Consider the following 17,694-nt stretch of genomic DNA (forward strand, 5'->3'; position numbering starts at 1 on the left):
GCAAGTGATATTCTTAGTGCTGGCAAATGCGATATACCTAGTGCTCGTACAAGTGATACCTAGTGCTGGTAAATGCGATGTACCTAGTGCTGGTACAAGTGACATACCTAGTGCTGATGCGAGTGACGCGCCTAGAGCTGATGCACGTGATATGCCTAGTGCTGGTATAAGTGTCATACACAGGGCTGGTATAAGTGTCATACACAGGGCTGGTATAAGTGTCATACACAGGGCTGGTATAATAACATATCATTTACTACAGGTTTAGTGGGATGAGAAGACACACTTATAATTATTAGTACGCATTGGTAGCGTACGGAGACTATGGATGCGTTTCCTGTGTTGTAGAATGCGCTCGGCCGGACACCGTTGCAGTGGGGATCTGCGTCACGCTGGACATCCTGCTCCTTGCCTCGGCCATCCTCTGGTTTGTCCTCAGTGCGAGACGGAGGATCATGGAGGTCAAGCTGTGTGAGTCTTCTCTATCGTCTGTAATCACTTCATGTAAATTAACCATTTGATGAGTTGTTGGGGTTAACTACTAAATCCTGCAGGAAGCGTAAAACTGTATACTTATAGCCTTCACCATAAGTTAGGTGCATAAGCTACGCCTTGAAAGATGGCCATAAGAACTGTTTATGACAGAAGCTCCTCTTCAAAAACAACCTTAAAAGTAACTGTAAAAAGCACATATTTATGGTCATACAAAATTGTTCCTTTGGGATAGCCGATTTTCTTTCAGTGATTTACGATTGTAATCGTAATCAAGGATTACATTATCTGTTGCGGCCCAGCTTATTGCCTGTCCTATGTTCCCAGACCGTCGCATCTTACGCCTGGTGGCAGCAGCCAGTGCGCTTGCGTGTACAGTTAGTGCCATCGTCCTGATCATCTATGTGTGTCAGGAATGTGTCCAGAAATTACAGCGTAAGTTAGTCTTGTCCAATTTATTAATTAGATCTGTCCTTAGAACTATCGGAAATGTACCGATAATAGTCATCGACCATTCTGCTAGCCCAGAAGACTGGCCGAGGCTTCCCACCCACTGTATACAGGGTAAGATGCAGCCCTCCCAGCTTGCATCCTTCAAGCACTGGTATGATTGGAATCTTGTAACAAGTCATTGCTTCCTAAGCTAGTCATTCGCCTAACTAGGAAAAGGATAAAATGTTTCAATATTAGGTAAGTTTGTGAATGTGTATTTGGTGTAATGAGCAACTAAGTACATTATAGAATTGTGAAGCAATTTCTAGTTTCAATGTAAAACATGAATTATCTGTGTGTGTTTTCCACGGACAGGTCTGCGCGTGGCCGGGATATTATTCTGTGTCCTTAGCTTGTTTCTGGCCATCCTCTACTGGCTTCTCACGGCGAGGAAACTCCGAGGTAACACACCGCACCCCTGGGGTAGTTGTCATATAGTGTGTTACATGATTTACTCTCAATCCTGATATAATGCCAGATGGAACATTCTCCACAGAGTACTAAAAACATGGTTCACACATGACATCACATGTACCACTCCTGTACCACATTCATGAGGGTAATGAAAACAGTCCTGATATAATACCATTTGTGTCACACCTTAGGTAACGGAAATAAACTCCAGACGCAATACCATTTGTGTCACTCACTAGGTCAGTGAACGATACCCCGGACGCAATACCATTTGTGTCAGACGCTATGTAATGGAAATACACTCCAAACGCAATACAATTGGTGTCACTCCCGAGGACGGTAAAACATACCCAGAAACAATACCATTTGTGTCACCCTAGGTAATGGAAATATACTCTACACGCAATACCATTTGTGCCACACTTTGGGTGCCACACCATGGGTAAGGGAAACATTAGACATTACTCCATGTGCACCACTCCCCAGGTAATGGAAACATCAGACATACCTCCACGTGTGCCACTCCCTAGGTAATGGAAACATACCCCAGACGTAATGCCACTTGTGCCACACCCTAGGTAATGGAAACATCCTCTAGATGTGCATTGCTCCCTAGGTAATGGAAAGATCAGACATATCTCCATGTGTTGCTACTTCCTAGGTAATGGAAACATGAGACATAACTGCATGTGTGCCACTCCCTAGGTAATGGGAACATTAGACATAGCTCCATGTGTGCCACTCCCTAGGTAATGGAAACATGAGACATAACTTCATGTGTGCCACTCCCTAGGTAATGGGAACATTAGACATAACTCCATGTGTGCCACTCCCTAGGTAATGGAAACATTAGACATAACTTCATGTGTGCCACTCCCTAGGTAATGGAAACATGATACATAACTTCATGTCTGCCACTCCCTAGGTAATGGAAACATGAGACATACCTCCATGTGCACCACTCCCAAGGTAATGGAAACATAAGACATAATTTCATGTGTGCCACTCCCTAGGTACTGGAAACATGAGACATAACTGCATGTGTGCCACTCCCTAGGTAATGGGAACATTAGACATAACTCCATGTGTTGCTACTTCCTAGGTAATGGAAACATGAGACATAACTTCATGTCTGCCACTCCCTAGGTAATGCAAACATGAGACATAAATCCATGTGTACCACTCCCCAGGTAATGGAAACATAAGACATAATTTCATGCGTGCCACTCCCTAGGTAATGGAAACATGAAACATAACTGCATGTGTGCCACTCCCTAGGTAATGGGAACATTAGACATAGCTCCATGTTTGCCACTCCCTAGGTAATGGAAACATGAGACATAATTTCATGTGCACCACTCCCTAGGTAATGGAAACATGAGACATTACTCCATGTGCACCACTCCCCAGGTAATGGAAACATGAGACATAAATGCATGTGTGCCACTCCCCAGGTAATGGAAACATGAGACATAACTGCATGTGTGCCACTCCCTAGGTAATGGAAACATGAGAGATTACTCCATGTGCACCACTCCCCAGGTAATGGAAACATGAGACATAATTTCATGTGTGCCACTCCCTAGGTACTGGAAACATGAGACATAACTGCATGTGTGCCACTCCCCTAGGTAATGGAAACATGAGACATAATTTCATGTGCACCACTCCCTAGGTAATGGAAACATGAGATATTACTCCATGTGCACCACTCCCCAGGTAATGGAAACATGAGACATAACTTCAAGTGCACCACTCCCTAGGTAATGGAAACATGAGACATAACTGTATGTGTACCACTCCTTATGTAATGGAAACATGAGACATTACTCCATGTGCACCACTCCCCAGGTAATGGAATCATGAGACATAACTTCATGTGTGCCACTCCCCAGGTAATGGGAACATCAAACATAGCTCCATGTGTGGAAATAGTCCAGATTTTATACTACTGTGATCCACTCTCTGGATGATGGAAATACACGTAGTCCAGATGTAATATCAGACGTATTACAGGGTACACTTCTACGCAAGTCGTAACACGATGTTTGTCTATACCCCAGCTTCCTTTTATGACATTTCTACGCTTTGTTCTATAGGCACTGACGGCCAGCCTGTCCATAACTTCCCGCATGATGAGCTCGAGTCCGCTGAAGGTAGGCAACATGACGCCTCAGTATATTTTATTTCTCCTGACATATATGATTAATTTTGTTCACTGAACCAACCTCGAACTTTTCGCTCATTTTGGGACGATTACATTCATTTTAATGTTGGGGAGCACATCAACATAGTAAAGTGTACGACGCGTATTGTCAAAGTCAGATCTCATCAGTGAGCCTACATTAAAGGTAAGCCCTGACCAGCCACCTGGCGGCATATGTTTTGTCCACACACTCATTCGGACACTCATTTCATTAACCCTCACTTCTTATTTCAGTTGTAAAACAGGAACTACCAGTTTATAAAGAGAAAGGCAAGCCATTTATTAAAATACATCTGCATATACTTCCGTCCGTCCACCTTATTTGCCTTGTAGTACATTACTGCATTCTTATGTGTACCTTGTTCCATGCATTTTCTCTGATTTTTTTAGTTATTTTGAGTGATACACCTTTTTGTGGAGTGTTTCTGACGTGGTTTACGTGTTGTGTATGTATGCAACCGCATAAGGTATTAGCGAATGCTACCTGAAGCAGACTCATTGAGTTAAAACTGCATTATGTAAAAACTGTAGAACAAGTTTTCACAAAATTCTGTTGTGTTTGCATGTACTATAACAACTGGACTGGCTGTTTTCAACCTAGAATCACCCGTTATATATGCATGCGTGATTCATTTTATTTTTAGATGATCTTTTCGCTTCCGTTTGGGCAAATGTTCCCAATGCGAACAAATCTCACTGCTTACATTTACAGTAGATAATTGCACGCATTATAGCCTAGGCCCACAGAATGTAGACCCTGCCTAAAAAGTGTTTCTATCTAATACGACAGGGAAACGTCCCAAGTTGTCGATAACACTTATCCCTCGTCATGAAATCCCATCTGAAACCGGTGGACTCCCATAGAAGTAGAACTATTGATATAGTTTCAAGACGTGCTTTTGTATTTAGAACTCTTTATCTAGCCTTTATCTGTATCAGCGGTTACCTCGGTAGCTTCGGTAGAAGTGGAAATGGTATCACTGAGCACTGCTTTCAATGTAGTTCGCCGTGTATACGGTATTGTTTGTTGTTTAACCAGCCATGCTGGAACACCACAGGCTGGGCTCAGGGTCGGGCTCAGCCTCTCCCACGGACAAGGTCAGCCATGGGGACTTTCCTCCAGACATTGACAAGACTCGCTATGATGATATGGTGAAGAGTAAGTATGTACTCAGGATAGTCAAAGTTCAAGGTCAGTTCTGTCGGGATTAAGGGGTACTGCACAGGGACATTCGCAAAACGATGTTGACGTAATTTGAAATTTTTTTATTATGAAATAAAAATGCATACATTATCATTTCCATCTGATAATGAGCAGACTATTTATCCTGGTGAGTTTTGGTTTCGTGTCTATGGTAATCAAGGCATATATTAGCTGAGTAGGTTGACATTGTCACAGGTAAAACCATAACGTCAGAGAAATTTCTCTGGTCGTAACACCTTGAAGGCTGCATGTGTTTTAGCTTTAAGATAAGAGTTTCCCAGGACGATCTAATCAAAGACTTGCCCAAGTACAACAACGGACTGGGTTGCCTGATTCTATTTCGTGTATCACATGTCTTACAGTTCTTCCAAACAACGACACAGGCCCGAGAGCTCGTCGCTTCGAGGAGCTGAGGACCAGAGAGGCATTACCTTCACAGATGGACAGATACCTGCCAGAGCCAATGCAAATCATGGGTAAGATGGCCGACACTGACGGCAGAGGCACAAACATGTGTGATGTGTCTCACGGGTAAACATACGAGGAGAATACTAACATGCACTGATGAGCTAGCATAGTCAAGTAGATCTACACGACACAAACCTTATGTATTTCACATACTCATCATTAATTTATCATTCTACCGTAGAGAAGTTCCTTGATGATATATTCAGAGTAATAGGTTATGAGAGTTAAAATTTTCTTCAGCTAGCCTTGAAAACATCGCTGTTCCCCAGTTGGCCTTGTATATACTAATCTAGCAGGCAATGGAAGATATTGCCGCCGCGAACTTGGCCTGGGAACTAACATCTTGAAGAGGTATATACAGGTTTCTCCTTCTGGTTGTGCAATTTGTGAGCTGTGATCGTCTAATTCGAGTGTCTCAAGCTATCTGTGGAAGCCGCTGTGATGTCTAAACGCTATCCTCCATCTTTTGATCCAGATCAATACGGTGCCGGACGATCCCCGACAAGTGTCGGACCGGATGAAGTCTTCTACCCACCTCGTGGTCCCACAGCCGCCACGAGACTGAAGGGAGATAACGACTTGAGTCGGGCACCTGTTGCTGAGACCGGCATTCCTCCACGGTCATCTGGGAGGCCCACAGACACCCAGATCACCTTCAGGCAGAATGGTGGGGTCAACAGACACAGGCCAACAGAGACCGCTGTAGATCCCCATCCGTCCAGACCTAAACCCCCGGCCCCTCAACCCCCGCCGCCCCAGGAACCCGCCCCACGTAAGGCACAGCTGAGTCTCCCTGCTACAGGACAACCAGGTGAGATGTGACGCAGATAATAATTGTAAGAATTGTGGTAGTAAATTGGGAATGTCGGAAATGCTTCATTTCGGTCCTTTTAAATTCTGATATGTTAGTAGTTACGCGTAAGCTAAAAGTTATGTCAAGTTCAAGTTTTAAATGCAGCCAGAAACCTGTTAGAGTGTACAAGAATATAGGTGGTCTGTTTTTGGTAAACTGTAACGTGTGACTACATCTGTCTGCTTTCTATTTCCATGTTCAGTTCTCCTGCGTGACAGGAGTGCCATGAGGAAGGCCCGAAGCATGGAGGTTTTGAAGAGGGGTCTGTCCCTACCTGTCCTCAACGTGGAACGGAGAAGCCTGCCACTAAGTATTGAGGAGAAAAGTAAGTTGTTCTCAAACTTTTGTTTACTTGTGGGGTAAGTTATTCTCAAACTTTAGCTTATTTGTGAGGTAAGTTATTCTCAACTTTAGTTTATTTGTTGGTTAAGTTATTCTCAAACTTTATTTTATTTGTGCGGTTCGCTATTCTCGAACTTTAGTGTATTTGTGTGGTAAGTTATTCTCAAATTCCTAGGTGTACCCTTGAAAATAACTGTATCCATTTAAACTGCCCAAATGTACGATGCTTAGCGTATGATTCGACTGCTAGTACTCTTTCCGCTGTTTTTAAAGTGGAATTCAACTGACCTATGCTTGATTTTTCGTTACAGTTGACCAGGACATTTTCTTAGAGGACTGCAAAAAAGTCGCCGATTACTTTGTTGAGACAACGACGTACCAGGCTTTTGCTAAGCTTCTAAGGCACAAGGACACTCGGGGTGTGACACTGACAGGTGGTCCAGGGACAGGAAAGACCGCCTCGGCCATGTATGCCGCCTGGATACTCCACTCTGCCGAGGGTTATCTGCCCCTGAAAGTCAGGACGATAGCCGAGATTGAGCGGATCTATATAGAAGGCTTAAAGTTGGTGTTTGTTGTCGATGACCCATTTGGGAAACTCTGTGCCTCGTCAGAATTGCAGCAATATTGGCGGTCTTCCGCTAAACGATTGCAAGAATGTCTTTGTACAGATAACGTTAAAATAATAGCCACTGTTCGTACTGATATTTGGGCTGCATCTCAGTACAGCGTCATGCGATACCCGCCCTTTTCTTCTGCAGTAGAAATCTCCGGAAAATTGGCCTTAGGAGAAAGACGTTCCATGTTGGAGAAGCACCTCGGCTTGATAGGTATGCACCCGAGTGATCCATCTTGGGCAGATACTGTCCGATTAATGACTCTGCCTGCGGTCCCGCCGCTCTTTCCTCTCTGCTGTCATTTGGTGAGAACGTCGGAAAGCTTCAGAAACTCCGCCACGGCCCTCTTCTACAAACCCATGGACACAATGAGGAAAGACATGTGCAATCTGCGGAAAGAAGATCCAGCGGCATTCTGTGTTCTTTCTCTGATGTTAGTTCATGGTGGTAAACTGAGCCGAACGGTGTTGTCCCGGCCATTGACTGAGCTCCCCTCCACGGAGCGTGACAAGATTGAACAGATCTGGAAAATGTGTAGTAAGAAACCGTCTTCGACATCGCCCTCTCCCGAGGAGTTCCAGCAGAAAGCTGACAAGTTGGCCAAAATTTACGTAGAAAAGACTGAAACCAGTCTACAATTTTCACTGACGTCATTTGCCGACGTGGCTTTGTTGGAGATGGCTGATCTAAACATAGAGCTGGTGTTAAGATGGTGTCATCCTGATGTCATAGCTGGGAAGTTGATACCGCAGGGCAGTCAGCCCACGACGTCACAGACCATGGTGGTCGTCAGCCCCAAACACTGGCCCCAACTAGCCAAAGTTCTGACAAACGAATTTCTGGCTGGCAATGTGAAGGCCATTTTAGACAACCCTTCCTGGAAATCCGAGGATTTCGTCCTTTCTTGGAAGAAGCACATTGTGACTGATGCTGTCCGAGAGAAGCTTCGCTCTGTGAGCGGGTCGTGCTCTCAGGGAGAGATCGTCCACAGGGCCGCTCGTCAGGGCCTTTTGACCTTCCTGCGTGTTCTGCTTCAGGACGTCACTCTTGGCAAGAACGGCGTGCGCCTGCGCAATGAGTACGGACAGAGTTTACTTCACTCGGCTGCTACGGGGGGTTGCACCAACACAGCTCAGTTTCTCCTGGATAAGGGTTGTCTGGTGGACGCTGTCAACGACGCCGGGGAGAGTCCTCTGTACCTGGCCTCCCTTCACGGACACACGGCCGTGGTGGACCTCTTACTGCAAAACAAGGCGAACCCTGATTTGACCAACAGACTGGGCCTGGGTCCTTTACACGCAGCCGTTTTCGGGGAGCGTACGGAAGTCGTCTTCACTCTCGCCTCACACGTGGCCTTGGAAACTTTAGGTGGATCGTCACGAAGTAAGATTGCAATCACGTCGTTCAGAGACAAATTCTTGTCTACATTAAAACACAGTGGTCTTCATGAGGCGGCGAGGACTGGCGACCTTGTTCGTATTCATCACCTGCTGGACAATGGCTTTGACAAGAACGCGCAGAATAAGTACGGCTGGTCGCCGCTCTACATAACGGTCATACTAGGCCACGTTGAGGCGGCGGCGCTGTTCCTGATCAGGGGAGCCAACCCCAGCATAACGAGTCGTCAAGGCTCAGCCCCGCTTGACGAAGCCTGCAGCACATTCAACGACCCGCTTGTGGCTTTGCTACTCTCTTACGGCACGAAGAGGAGTTCATGTATTTGAATTTGTACCTCTGTTTGTATTCCACACTAATCAAAGGATGAAAATCAAGGATAAATTAAAAGCTTTACATAAGTAATGGTAGACGTGTATAGGCCTACCGAGAACTCATGAACTGTTCACGTAGACAACTTTTGCTCTCTGTGGTACAGAACACACGATATATCTAAGCAGTTAACGAATATAAATTTCTATCTATGTGATATTTTTAATTGGTTTTATCTACTCAAGGTTTCACAAGGTATTTGTAGTATCAGAACAATTACTGTTACTCTTTCACCACAATTGCCTGAATAGTGCAATTTATTGATTATAATAGTTTGTACCGTGTGAAAGCCGATGGTCACATCGTCGTCTTACATGTATATTGTGTAGGCCTACTTGCCATTAGTGACGTCCACAAATGTAAAAAATATGTCTGGTGCTACTTTTTACAGGTTGCCCACGGCTGAGCGCCATGCCACCGGCTGTGTGCCCACTTTAGCGATATGCAGATATATTTACTTATACTGCAACTCCATCTCTCCCAAGCTGCTTGTTTGGCAATGATACTTTGGTGAGCTTTGGTTTCTAGTCTGTATATTATGATTATGGATGGAAAACCTGCATCCCTTCCATCTTTAACACAGATATGCCACATACACGTACCCCAACTATTCGCTGTGAAAGTATCATGTCCAACATGAATATCCATCATGTATGACCGTGTATAATTTCATCCATGAATATCCATCATGCAAAGCCATTGTCGATGTCCATCATGCAAAGCCATTGTCGATGTCCATCATATAAACCTATTGTCTATGTCCATCATATAAGCCTATTGTCTATGTCCATCATCTAAGCCTATTGTCTATGTCCTTCATGTAAGCCCATTGTCTATGTCCATCATGCAAAGCCATTGTCGATGTCCATCATATAAACCTATTGTCTATGTCCATCATATAAGCATATTGTCTATGTCCATCATCTAAGCCTATTGTCTATGTCCTTCATGTAAGCCCATTGTCTATGTCCATCATGCAAAGCCATTGTCGATGTCCATCATATAAACCTATTGTCTATGTCCATCATATAAGCCTATTGTCTATGTCCATCATCTAAGCCTATTGTCTATGTCCTTCATGTAAGCCCATTGTCTATGACAATGTAAGCCCATTGTCTATGTCCATGATGTAAGCCCATTGTCTATGTCCATCATGTAAGCCCATTGTGTATGACAATGTAAGCCTATTGTCTATGTCCATCATGTAAGCCCATTGTCTATGTCCATCATCTAAGCCCATTGTCTATGACAATGTAAGCATATTGTCTATGTCCATGATGTAAGCCCATTGTCTATGTCCATCATCTAAGCCCATTGTGTATGATTTTTTTTTTTTTTTTTGATTGGTGTTTTACGCCATACTCAAGAATATTTCACTTATACGACGGCGGCCAGCATTATGGTGGGTGGAAACCGGGCACAGCTCGGGGGAAACCCACGACCATCCGCAGGTTGCTGTCAGACCTTCCCACTTACGGCCGGAGAGGAAGCCAGCATGAGCTGGACTTGAACTCACAGCGACCGCATTGGTGAGAGGCTCCTGGGTCATTACGCTGCGCTAGCGCACTAACCGACTGAGCCACGGAGGCCCCTCCATTGTGTATGACAATGTAAGCCTATTGTCTATGTCCATCATGTAAGCCCATTGTCTGTGTCCATCATCTAAGCCCATTGTCTATGACAATGTAAGCCTATTGTCTATGTCCATCATGTAAGACCATTGTCTATGTCCATCATGTATGACCATCTATAATTTCATCCGCGGATTTCCATCATGTAAGCCTATTGTCTTATGTCCTTCATGTAAGCCTATTGTCTATGTCCTTCGTGTAAACCCATTGTCTATGTCCATCATGTAAACCCATTGTCTGTGTCCATCATGTAAGCCCATTGTCTATGTCCATCATGTATGATGTTCACCCTGAACGTCCATCATATATGTCCTCCTACGTCCTTCATGTAATCATTCATGCTCATTATGTATGTTCAGGTCTATGTCCATCATTGTGTTTGACATGCATGTCCCAGAGTAAGTCTATCATGTATGTCCATGTAGGTCCATGTGACACGTTTCCTTATATGTTTCTGATGACTGACCAGAACCTAGGCAAACTTAGACGCAATATCGGGCCATACATACCATGTCATGCATGTATATCTAACTTCAGACGCTGTGGCGTGTGTGGCTTATGAATCGAGTACCAATGTACATCTAGCTTCAGACGTTATGAATTGAGTACCCATGTACATCTAGCTTCAGATGCTGTGGCCAGTGGGTTATGAATCGAGTACCCATGTACATCTAGCTCAGACGCTGTCATACGTGGGTTATGAATCGAGTAACAATGTACATCTAGCTTCAGACGCTGTGATGTGTGGGTTATGAATCGAGTACCAATGTACATCTAGCTTCGGACGCTGTGATGTGTGGGTTATGAATCGAGTACCAATGTACATCTAGCTTCAGACGCTGTGCGGTGGGGGCTATGAATCGAGTACCAGTGTACATCTAGCCTCAGACGCTGTGATGTGTGGGTTATGAATTGAGTACCAATGTACATCTAGCTCAGCCGCTGTGATGTGTGGGTTATGAATCGAGTACCAATGAACATCTAGCTTCAGACGCTGTGATGTGTGGGTTATGAATCGAGTACCCATGTACATCTAGCTTCAGACGCTGTGCGGTGTGGGCTATGAATCGAGTACCAGTGTACATCTAGCCTCAGACGCTGTGATGTGTGGGTTATGAATCGAGTACCCATGTACATCTAGCTTCAGACGCTGTGCGGTGTGGGTTATGAATCGAGTACCAATGTACATCTAGCTTCAGACGCCGTGATGTGTGGGTTATGAATCGAGTACCAATGTACATCTAGCTCAGACGCCGTGATGTGTGGGTTATGAATTGAGTACCAATGTACATCTAGCTTCGGGCGCTGTGATGTGTGGGTTATGAATGCGTACCAATGTACATCTAGCTTCAGACGCTGTGGACAGTGGGGTATGAATCGAGTACCCATGTACATCTAGCTCAGCCGCTGTGATGTGTGGGTTATGAATCGAGTACCAATGTACATCTAGCTCAGACGCTGTGATGTGTGGGTTATGAATCGAGTACCAGTGTACATCTAGCCTCAGACGCTGTGGTGTGTGGGTTATGAATCGAGTACCAATGTACATCTAGCTTCAGACGCTGTGATGTGTGGGTTATGAATCGAGTACCAATGTACATTTAGCTTCAGACGCTGTGATGTGTGGGTTATGAATCGAGTACCAATGTACATCTAGCTTCAGATGCTGTGGACAGTGGGCTTTGAATCGAGTACCCATGTACATCTAGCTTTAGACGCTCTGGACAGTGGGCTTTGAATCGAGTACCAATGTACATCTAGCTTCAGACGCTGTGGGGTGTGGGTTATGAATCAAGTACCCATGTACATCTAGCTTCTGACGCTGTGCGGTGTGGGTTATGAATCGAGTACCAATTTACATCTAGCTTCAGACGCTGTGGACAGTGGGTTATGAATCGAGTACCAATGTACATCTAGCTTCAGACGCTGTGGGGTGTGGGTTATGAATCGAGTACCAATGTACATCTAGCTTCAGACGCTGTGATGTGTGGGTTATGAATCGAGCACCAATGTACATCTAGCTTCAGACGCTGTGATGTGTGGGTTATGAATCGAGTACCAATGTACATCTAGCTCAGACGCTGTGATGTGTGGGTTATGAATCGAGTACCAGTGTACATCTAGCCTCAGACGCTGTGATGTGTGGGTTATGAATCGAGTACCCATGTACATCTAGCTTCAGACGCTGTGATGTGTGGGTTATGAATCGAGTACCAATGTACATCTAGCTTCAGACGCCGTGATGTGTGGGTTATGAATCGAGTACCAATGTACATCTAGCTCAGACGCTGTGATGTGTGGGTTATGAATCGAGTACCAGTGTACATCTAGCCTCAGACGCTGTGATGTGTGGGTTATGAATCGAGTACCCATGTACATCTAGCTTCAGACGCTGTGATGTGTGGGTTATGGATCGAGTACCAATGAACATCTAGCTTCAGACGCTGTGGGGTGTGGGTTTTGAATCGAGTACCAATGTACATCTAGCTTCAGACGCTCTGGACAGTGGGTTATGAATCGAGTACCAATGTACATCTAGCTTCAGACGCTATGCGGTGTGGGTTTTGAATCGAGTACCACACAGCCTGTAAAAGAAAACACTTATCTGCCGTAAAGTACCTCTTGCTGTCCAGTCACACTGGCTTGCGCCTACCTGTTCCTCGTGTTAGTCTTCAGGCTGCATAGGTAAGGAATAATTTGATATTTATAGTTATTATAATGTGTATTATACGTATTTTACATGTTAGCATTAGTCCAGAACGTCAAGCTTCATCAATTCTTCGAGTAACGAAGCGGGAATACAAATGGTTTCAGCCTGCAGTAAGCCACTGAGTTTGTTGTGTCACTGTACTCTCTCTTACATAGCAAATAGTATAATCACGGAATGCATATTTGGTCCTAAAAGAAAACATGTTTCTCTCGTTTGGTGTTTATTTATAACAAAGCCGTATTTTATAACCCATTGTCGGTCACAGCAAGCTCTACACATTTACCTGTACATGCATATATTTTTAAAATCATATTTCACAATATCTTAACGTTTATTGCCTTACATTCATATTAAAGATGATCTTACATGAAAATTAATACTCGAATTGTTTGTTGTTTTGTACCAGTATGCTCTACATTTATAAAGTTTGCGATCGCACTTTCCGTTTGAATATCAGCACCTCAGGCCTTGCTCACATTTTTGTGTACCAATATCGTATTATAATGATAAAGATATATCGCTACACTGGCTAAAGTTACTAAATCTCTGGATAAACTTATGTCTGGTCTGTAATCGGACCTTTCCCGATGAAATTATCAGCCACATTTAAACACAAACGGTCCTATCAGTTCCTCTCTGACCGCAGGTGGGAAGGTCTTGCAGTAATCTGCGGATGGTCGTGGGTTCCCCTCGGGATCTGTCCTCCCCCCCCCCCCCCCCCCCCAATCAAGCTGGCCGCCCGTATAAGTTAAAATAAATATAAATTATAAAAATACCTGATCAATATAAAATAAATAAATCACCATCTTCCCTTCAGTCAATAAAGACACCTTATTCTGGCGATCGAGCAAGCCAGTTGATGAATAAAACGATAGGGCACAAAGCTTCAAAGACAGTACAACAATAAAACATGTCACAGTACCGTATCCCTCAGCCTATTAGCCATAATACCATCCAGTCACAAGACCGTATCCCATGGCTTATCTGCCATAACGCCATTGATTCATAAGGCAGTATCTCCAAGTCTATCTGCTATAATGCCACTCAGCCACAGGACAGATCACAGTGTTTCACCTACACCCCATTAGTTTTAATACCACCTGGTCAGATGTTCCACAGCTATCTGTGTTTATCCCACTACAAATGGTCAGATGACGTGTACGGTATCCTATCGCCCTCTATACTACCTGGTCAGATGACATCTTCCACAGCTTATCCCTCTTCATACCACCTGATCAGATAGGTATTACCGGAAATACCATGTTTTGTACCACATGGTCAGAAGGCAGTGTGCCATAACCTATAAGCCATTTCGCAGGACTGTTCTACAGTACATGGGTCTTTATCCCATTGTAGGACAGTGTTATACAACCTATTAATCATGATACAACCTGGTTTGAAGACAATGTCCATCAACCATTAGACCACCCTGCTGTGAGCCCCAGGATCGTCCAGCTGTGGACAATATTCCTGTGTCTGTTAGCAATCGTGGGTCGAGAAGTCACATGGTTAAGTAACAGATCCTACGGCCTGCCGGTTATCACAATAACCTGGTAGTTGGAATCTTTCCATTCTTTCAGTGGTCACAATAATAGCACCCTTTCTTGGGGCAGTGTCCCCCAGCCTATCAGTGATCATAACAAGACCTTCCTTAGAGGGTCGCGTTCCCTAGCCTTTCAGTTATCATTAAAACAACACTCTTCCTAGAGGGCCTCGTCCCCCAGCCTTTCTATCTCTTCCTCGGCAGCAATCGGAGTGACAACGTGACCAGAAAACACAATAACTTTTGATACGCCATCTTGAACGAAAAACAGGAAGGGGCGATTGACGATCATGGTCACCTTGGTTAACTCTTTGGGAACACAAGAGAATTTGGATTTGGGCTTGGCGGCCGGGCGACCAGCTTCCCCAACCTCGATGCAAGCCTTATGCACAAAGTCTGTAAGTGCAAGATCATCGGGTGGACACTCCAACATGGCGGACAGGTCGGTTTTCCCAGCCTCGAAAAGATCTTTAATTCCAAGGATGGGAAGAGCACTCGATAGCTCTAAACTGTTCTCAAGACGAAACTTTGGCAAATGAATACTCACAAGATGCTTTTTCATACGTTTTCTCAACTTGTTAAAATTATAAAAGCGTAAGCGATATTCGAGCTGGGCGATACTGTCTGTTTTATAGGGTAGCATGACTGTCATCCAGCCCTGCGTCCACGATAAAGGTAAAAAGACGACCACACATCGAAGATCCGGGAAGTCCCCGTACAACAGGCTCTCTTCCTTCTGCATCATGTCCACCTCCAGAATGCTGTTAAGGGAACACTGGAACTGGGTCTTGTAAATAGATCCGTGTGGAAACGCGCCCCGCCACAGGCCTCTGAAGTAAGCCACATTAATAGAGAGCATAAGGAGGCGCGCACTGATGCCCCCGTCTGGGATCAGATCCTGCAGTTGGCCGTCAGTCTTCTTATGGATCCACTCGTTGATCCGGCGCCGTGATCCCTGTGGGCGAGTGGCGAAGCTCATGCTGACGGGTGTCGTGTTGTAGTACGCCTCAGCCCACTGGTCGTAATCCATCCGTATGTCTATGTCGGCGTGGATGAAGAGTTGGTTGGCCAGTAACAGTTCGTCCCGCCTGGCGCCGCTCTCGCTCACGAGGAACCACAGCCAGGCACATATCTCGTGAAGTTTGGAGGTGGATTTCTGCTGTAGTCCCAGCACATCTGAGATCTGTTTGGCCGTCTGGCCACGGGCCCCGAGATAGATGACGACAAGAGAGGAGAAGACACTGTACGGAGAGATACAAATGTTCTCATCACTCACGTCCTGACATAACAGTCGGTGAAGGCGAATGGCGAAGTTGTTCGCACCACGGGCCACTTTCTCCATTGAGATTACTCGAAGACTTGTGGGAATTAAATCTTGAGAACTTTTCAAATCTAAAATTTGAGGACTGGAAGGCGATAAAACTCTTGGACTTGCAACCACTGACACAGGTATATTCTTGGGCAAGGGCCTCATATAACCTACTGGCAAATATACCACTTACTTCTTGCGATACAAAACCTCATACAAAGTTGTAATAATAAAAGAAACACATGTATGGAATGTGATTCGAAAACTGTTCTAACACAGACCTATTTAACATAATAGAGGCCTTGTTAAAACGAGGCCATGGGCCAGGTGAATTCCTGCTGGTAATTTTCTCCGGCCTAGACAACACCACAAGCCGTGAGACGGTCACAGCCGAGCACGGCCAGTCTTGTCCAGACCGGTCTATCGTAACGCCAGTCAGTCCAACAGCTCACAATGAACGATGGTCGTACCACAGATATGAAAGCCAGAGCCCTGTTCTTTCAGATACACCTGTGACGGGGGTTAGCAGTGCGCTGGTATGTTGCGTTTAGAAAGGAGTAAAACAAGTGGTTGATCCCATGTGTATTCTGACCTATTTTCTTTCGCACTGTTACGTAGAAATGTTAAAAAAAACTGAATTAGGGATTGTCGGAGAGAAGTGTCGGTAGGTTTACTAATGTACAAGACAAACCAACCTGCCCTTTTCTACTCTCTTGCCAGCATTATCTCATTTGTCATCGCTTTGAGACTCCATAAACCATGTCGGTAAGCCAGTTAACCAGACACACTGATAAACTTTGTTTCTGCAGGTCCACACACAGTATAACACCAAGCCACGGACCCCCATCCCCGTCACTCGCAGCCTCATCACCACCTATCTCCTTGTGTCCTCTAGCCCAGAATTTCAAACTTTCATCAGTAAAACTCATACCTGCCCAAAGTTTAGACAATTTCCAGCATTTTAATACCAAGCATGCGCCTGTACACCAAAAACGGCATGCTGGTGGCAAAAAAGACACCCTAAAATACACAGAATTACATTCGTCCCTCCCGAAAAACGGAAATTGTAATAGGGGTCTGTGTCCACCACTCACCGTGGATCTCTGGCGCTTGTCGTTCTCGCCTACTACTGCCCACATGTATATCAACATCTAGATCAATGGAGTTGTGTTTCACAGGTGTGTCCTTCAGAACTACGGGTTAGGAATGCCTGTCCTTCATGACTACTGCTGCCCACATGTATCTCAACATTTAGATCAATGGAGCTGTGTTTCACACGTGTGTTCTCGAGAACTACGGGTTAGGAATGCATGTCCTTCATGCCTACTACTGCCCACATGTATCTCAACATTTAGATCAATGGAGCTGTGTTTCACACGTGTGTTCTCGAGAACTATGGGTTAGGAATGCATGTCCTTCATGACTACTACTGCCCACATGTATCTCAACATTTAGATCAATGGAGCTGTGTTTCACACGTGTGTTCTCGAGAACTATGGGTTAGGAATGCATGTCCTTCATGACTACTGCTGCCCACATGTATCTCAACATTTAGATCACTGGCGCTGTGTTTCACACGTGTGTCCTCCAGAACTACGGGTTAGGAATGCATGTCCTTCATGCCTACTGCTGCCCATATGTATCTC

The 17,694-nt window shown here is 44.8% G+C and overlaps 2 protein-coding genes across 2 annotated transcripts; one reads left to right on the forward strand and one right to left on the reverse strand.

Moving 5' to 3' along the window:
- Window positions 1-881: 881 nt before the first annotated feature.
- On the forward strand, window positions 882-11,138 carry LOC135481784 (uncharacterized). The gene is made up of 8 exons (XM_064761488.1): window positions 882-927; window positions 1,300-1,386; window positions 3,498-3,554; window positions 4,644-4,763; window positions 5,171-5,284; window positions 5,752-6,087; window positions 6,332-6,454; window positions 6,783-11,138. Exons 4-8 carry the CDS (start codon window positions 4,646-4,648, stop codon window positions 8,810-8,812), a joined length of 2,721 nt encoding a protein of 906 aa, XP_064617558.1. The 5' UTR covers window positions 882-927; window positions 1,300-1,386; window positions 3,498-3,554; window positions 4,644-4,645; the 3' UTR covers window positions 8,813-11,138.
- Window positions 11,139-14,899: 3,761 nt separating this feature from the next.
- On the reverse strand, window positions 14,900-16,081 carry LOC135465700 (serpin B9-like). The gene has a single exon (XM_064743017.1). The coding sequence runs from the start codon at window positions 16,079-16,081 to the stop codon at window positions 14,900-14,902; it is 1,182 nt and encodes a 393-aa protein (XP_064599087.1).
- Window positions 16,082-17,694: the final 1,613 nt, after the last annotated feature.

This window comes from Liolophura sinensis, chromosome 1 (genome assembly GCF_032854445.1).
Source record: "Liolophura sinensis isolate JHLJ2023 chromosome 1, CUHK_Ljap_v2, whole genome shotgun sequence".
NCBI lineage: Eukaryota > Metazoa > Mollusca > Polyplacophora > Chitonida > Chitonidae > Liolophura > Liolophura sinensis.

Excerpts from the sequence above, each read along its gene's own strand:
- LOC135481784 (XM_064761488.1), top strand. The coding sequence starts at position 4,646 with ATGCTGGAACACCACAGGCTGGGCTCAGGGTCGGGCTCAGCCTCTCCC. Across the intron at positions 5,285-5,751 it reads AGAGCCAATGCAAATCATGG|ATCAATACGGTGCCGGACGA; the intron begins GTAAGATGGCCG and ends CTTTTGATCCAG. Across the intron at positions 6,088-6,331 it reads CCCTGCTACAGGACAACCAG|TTCTCCTGCGTGACAGGAGT; the intron begins GTGAGATGTGAC and ends TTCCATGTTCAG.
- LOC135465700 (XM_064743017.1), bottom strand. The coding sequence starts at position 16,081 with ATGGAGAAAGTGGCCCGTGGTGCGAACAACTTCGCCATTCGCCTTCAC.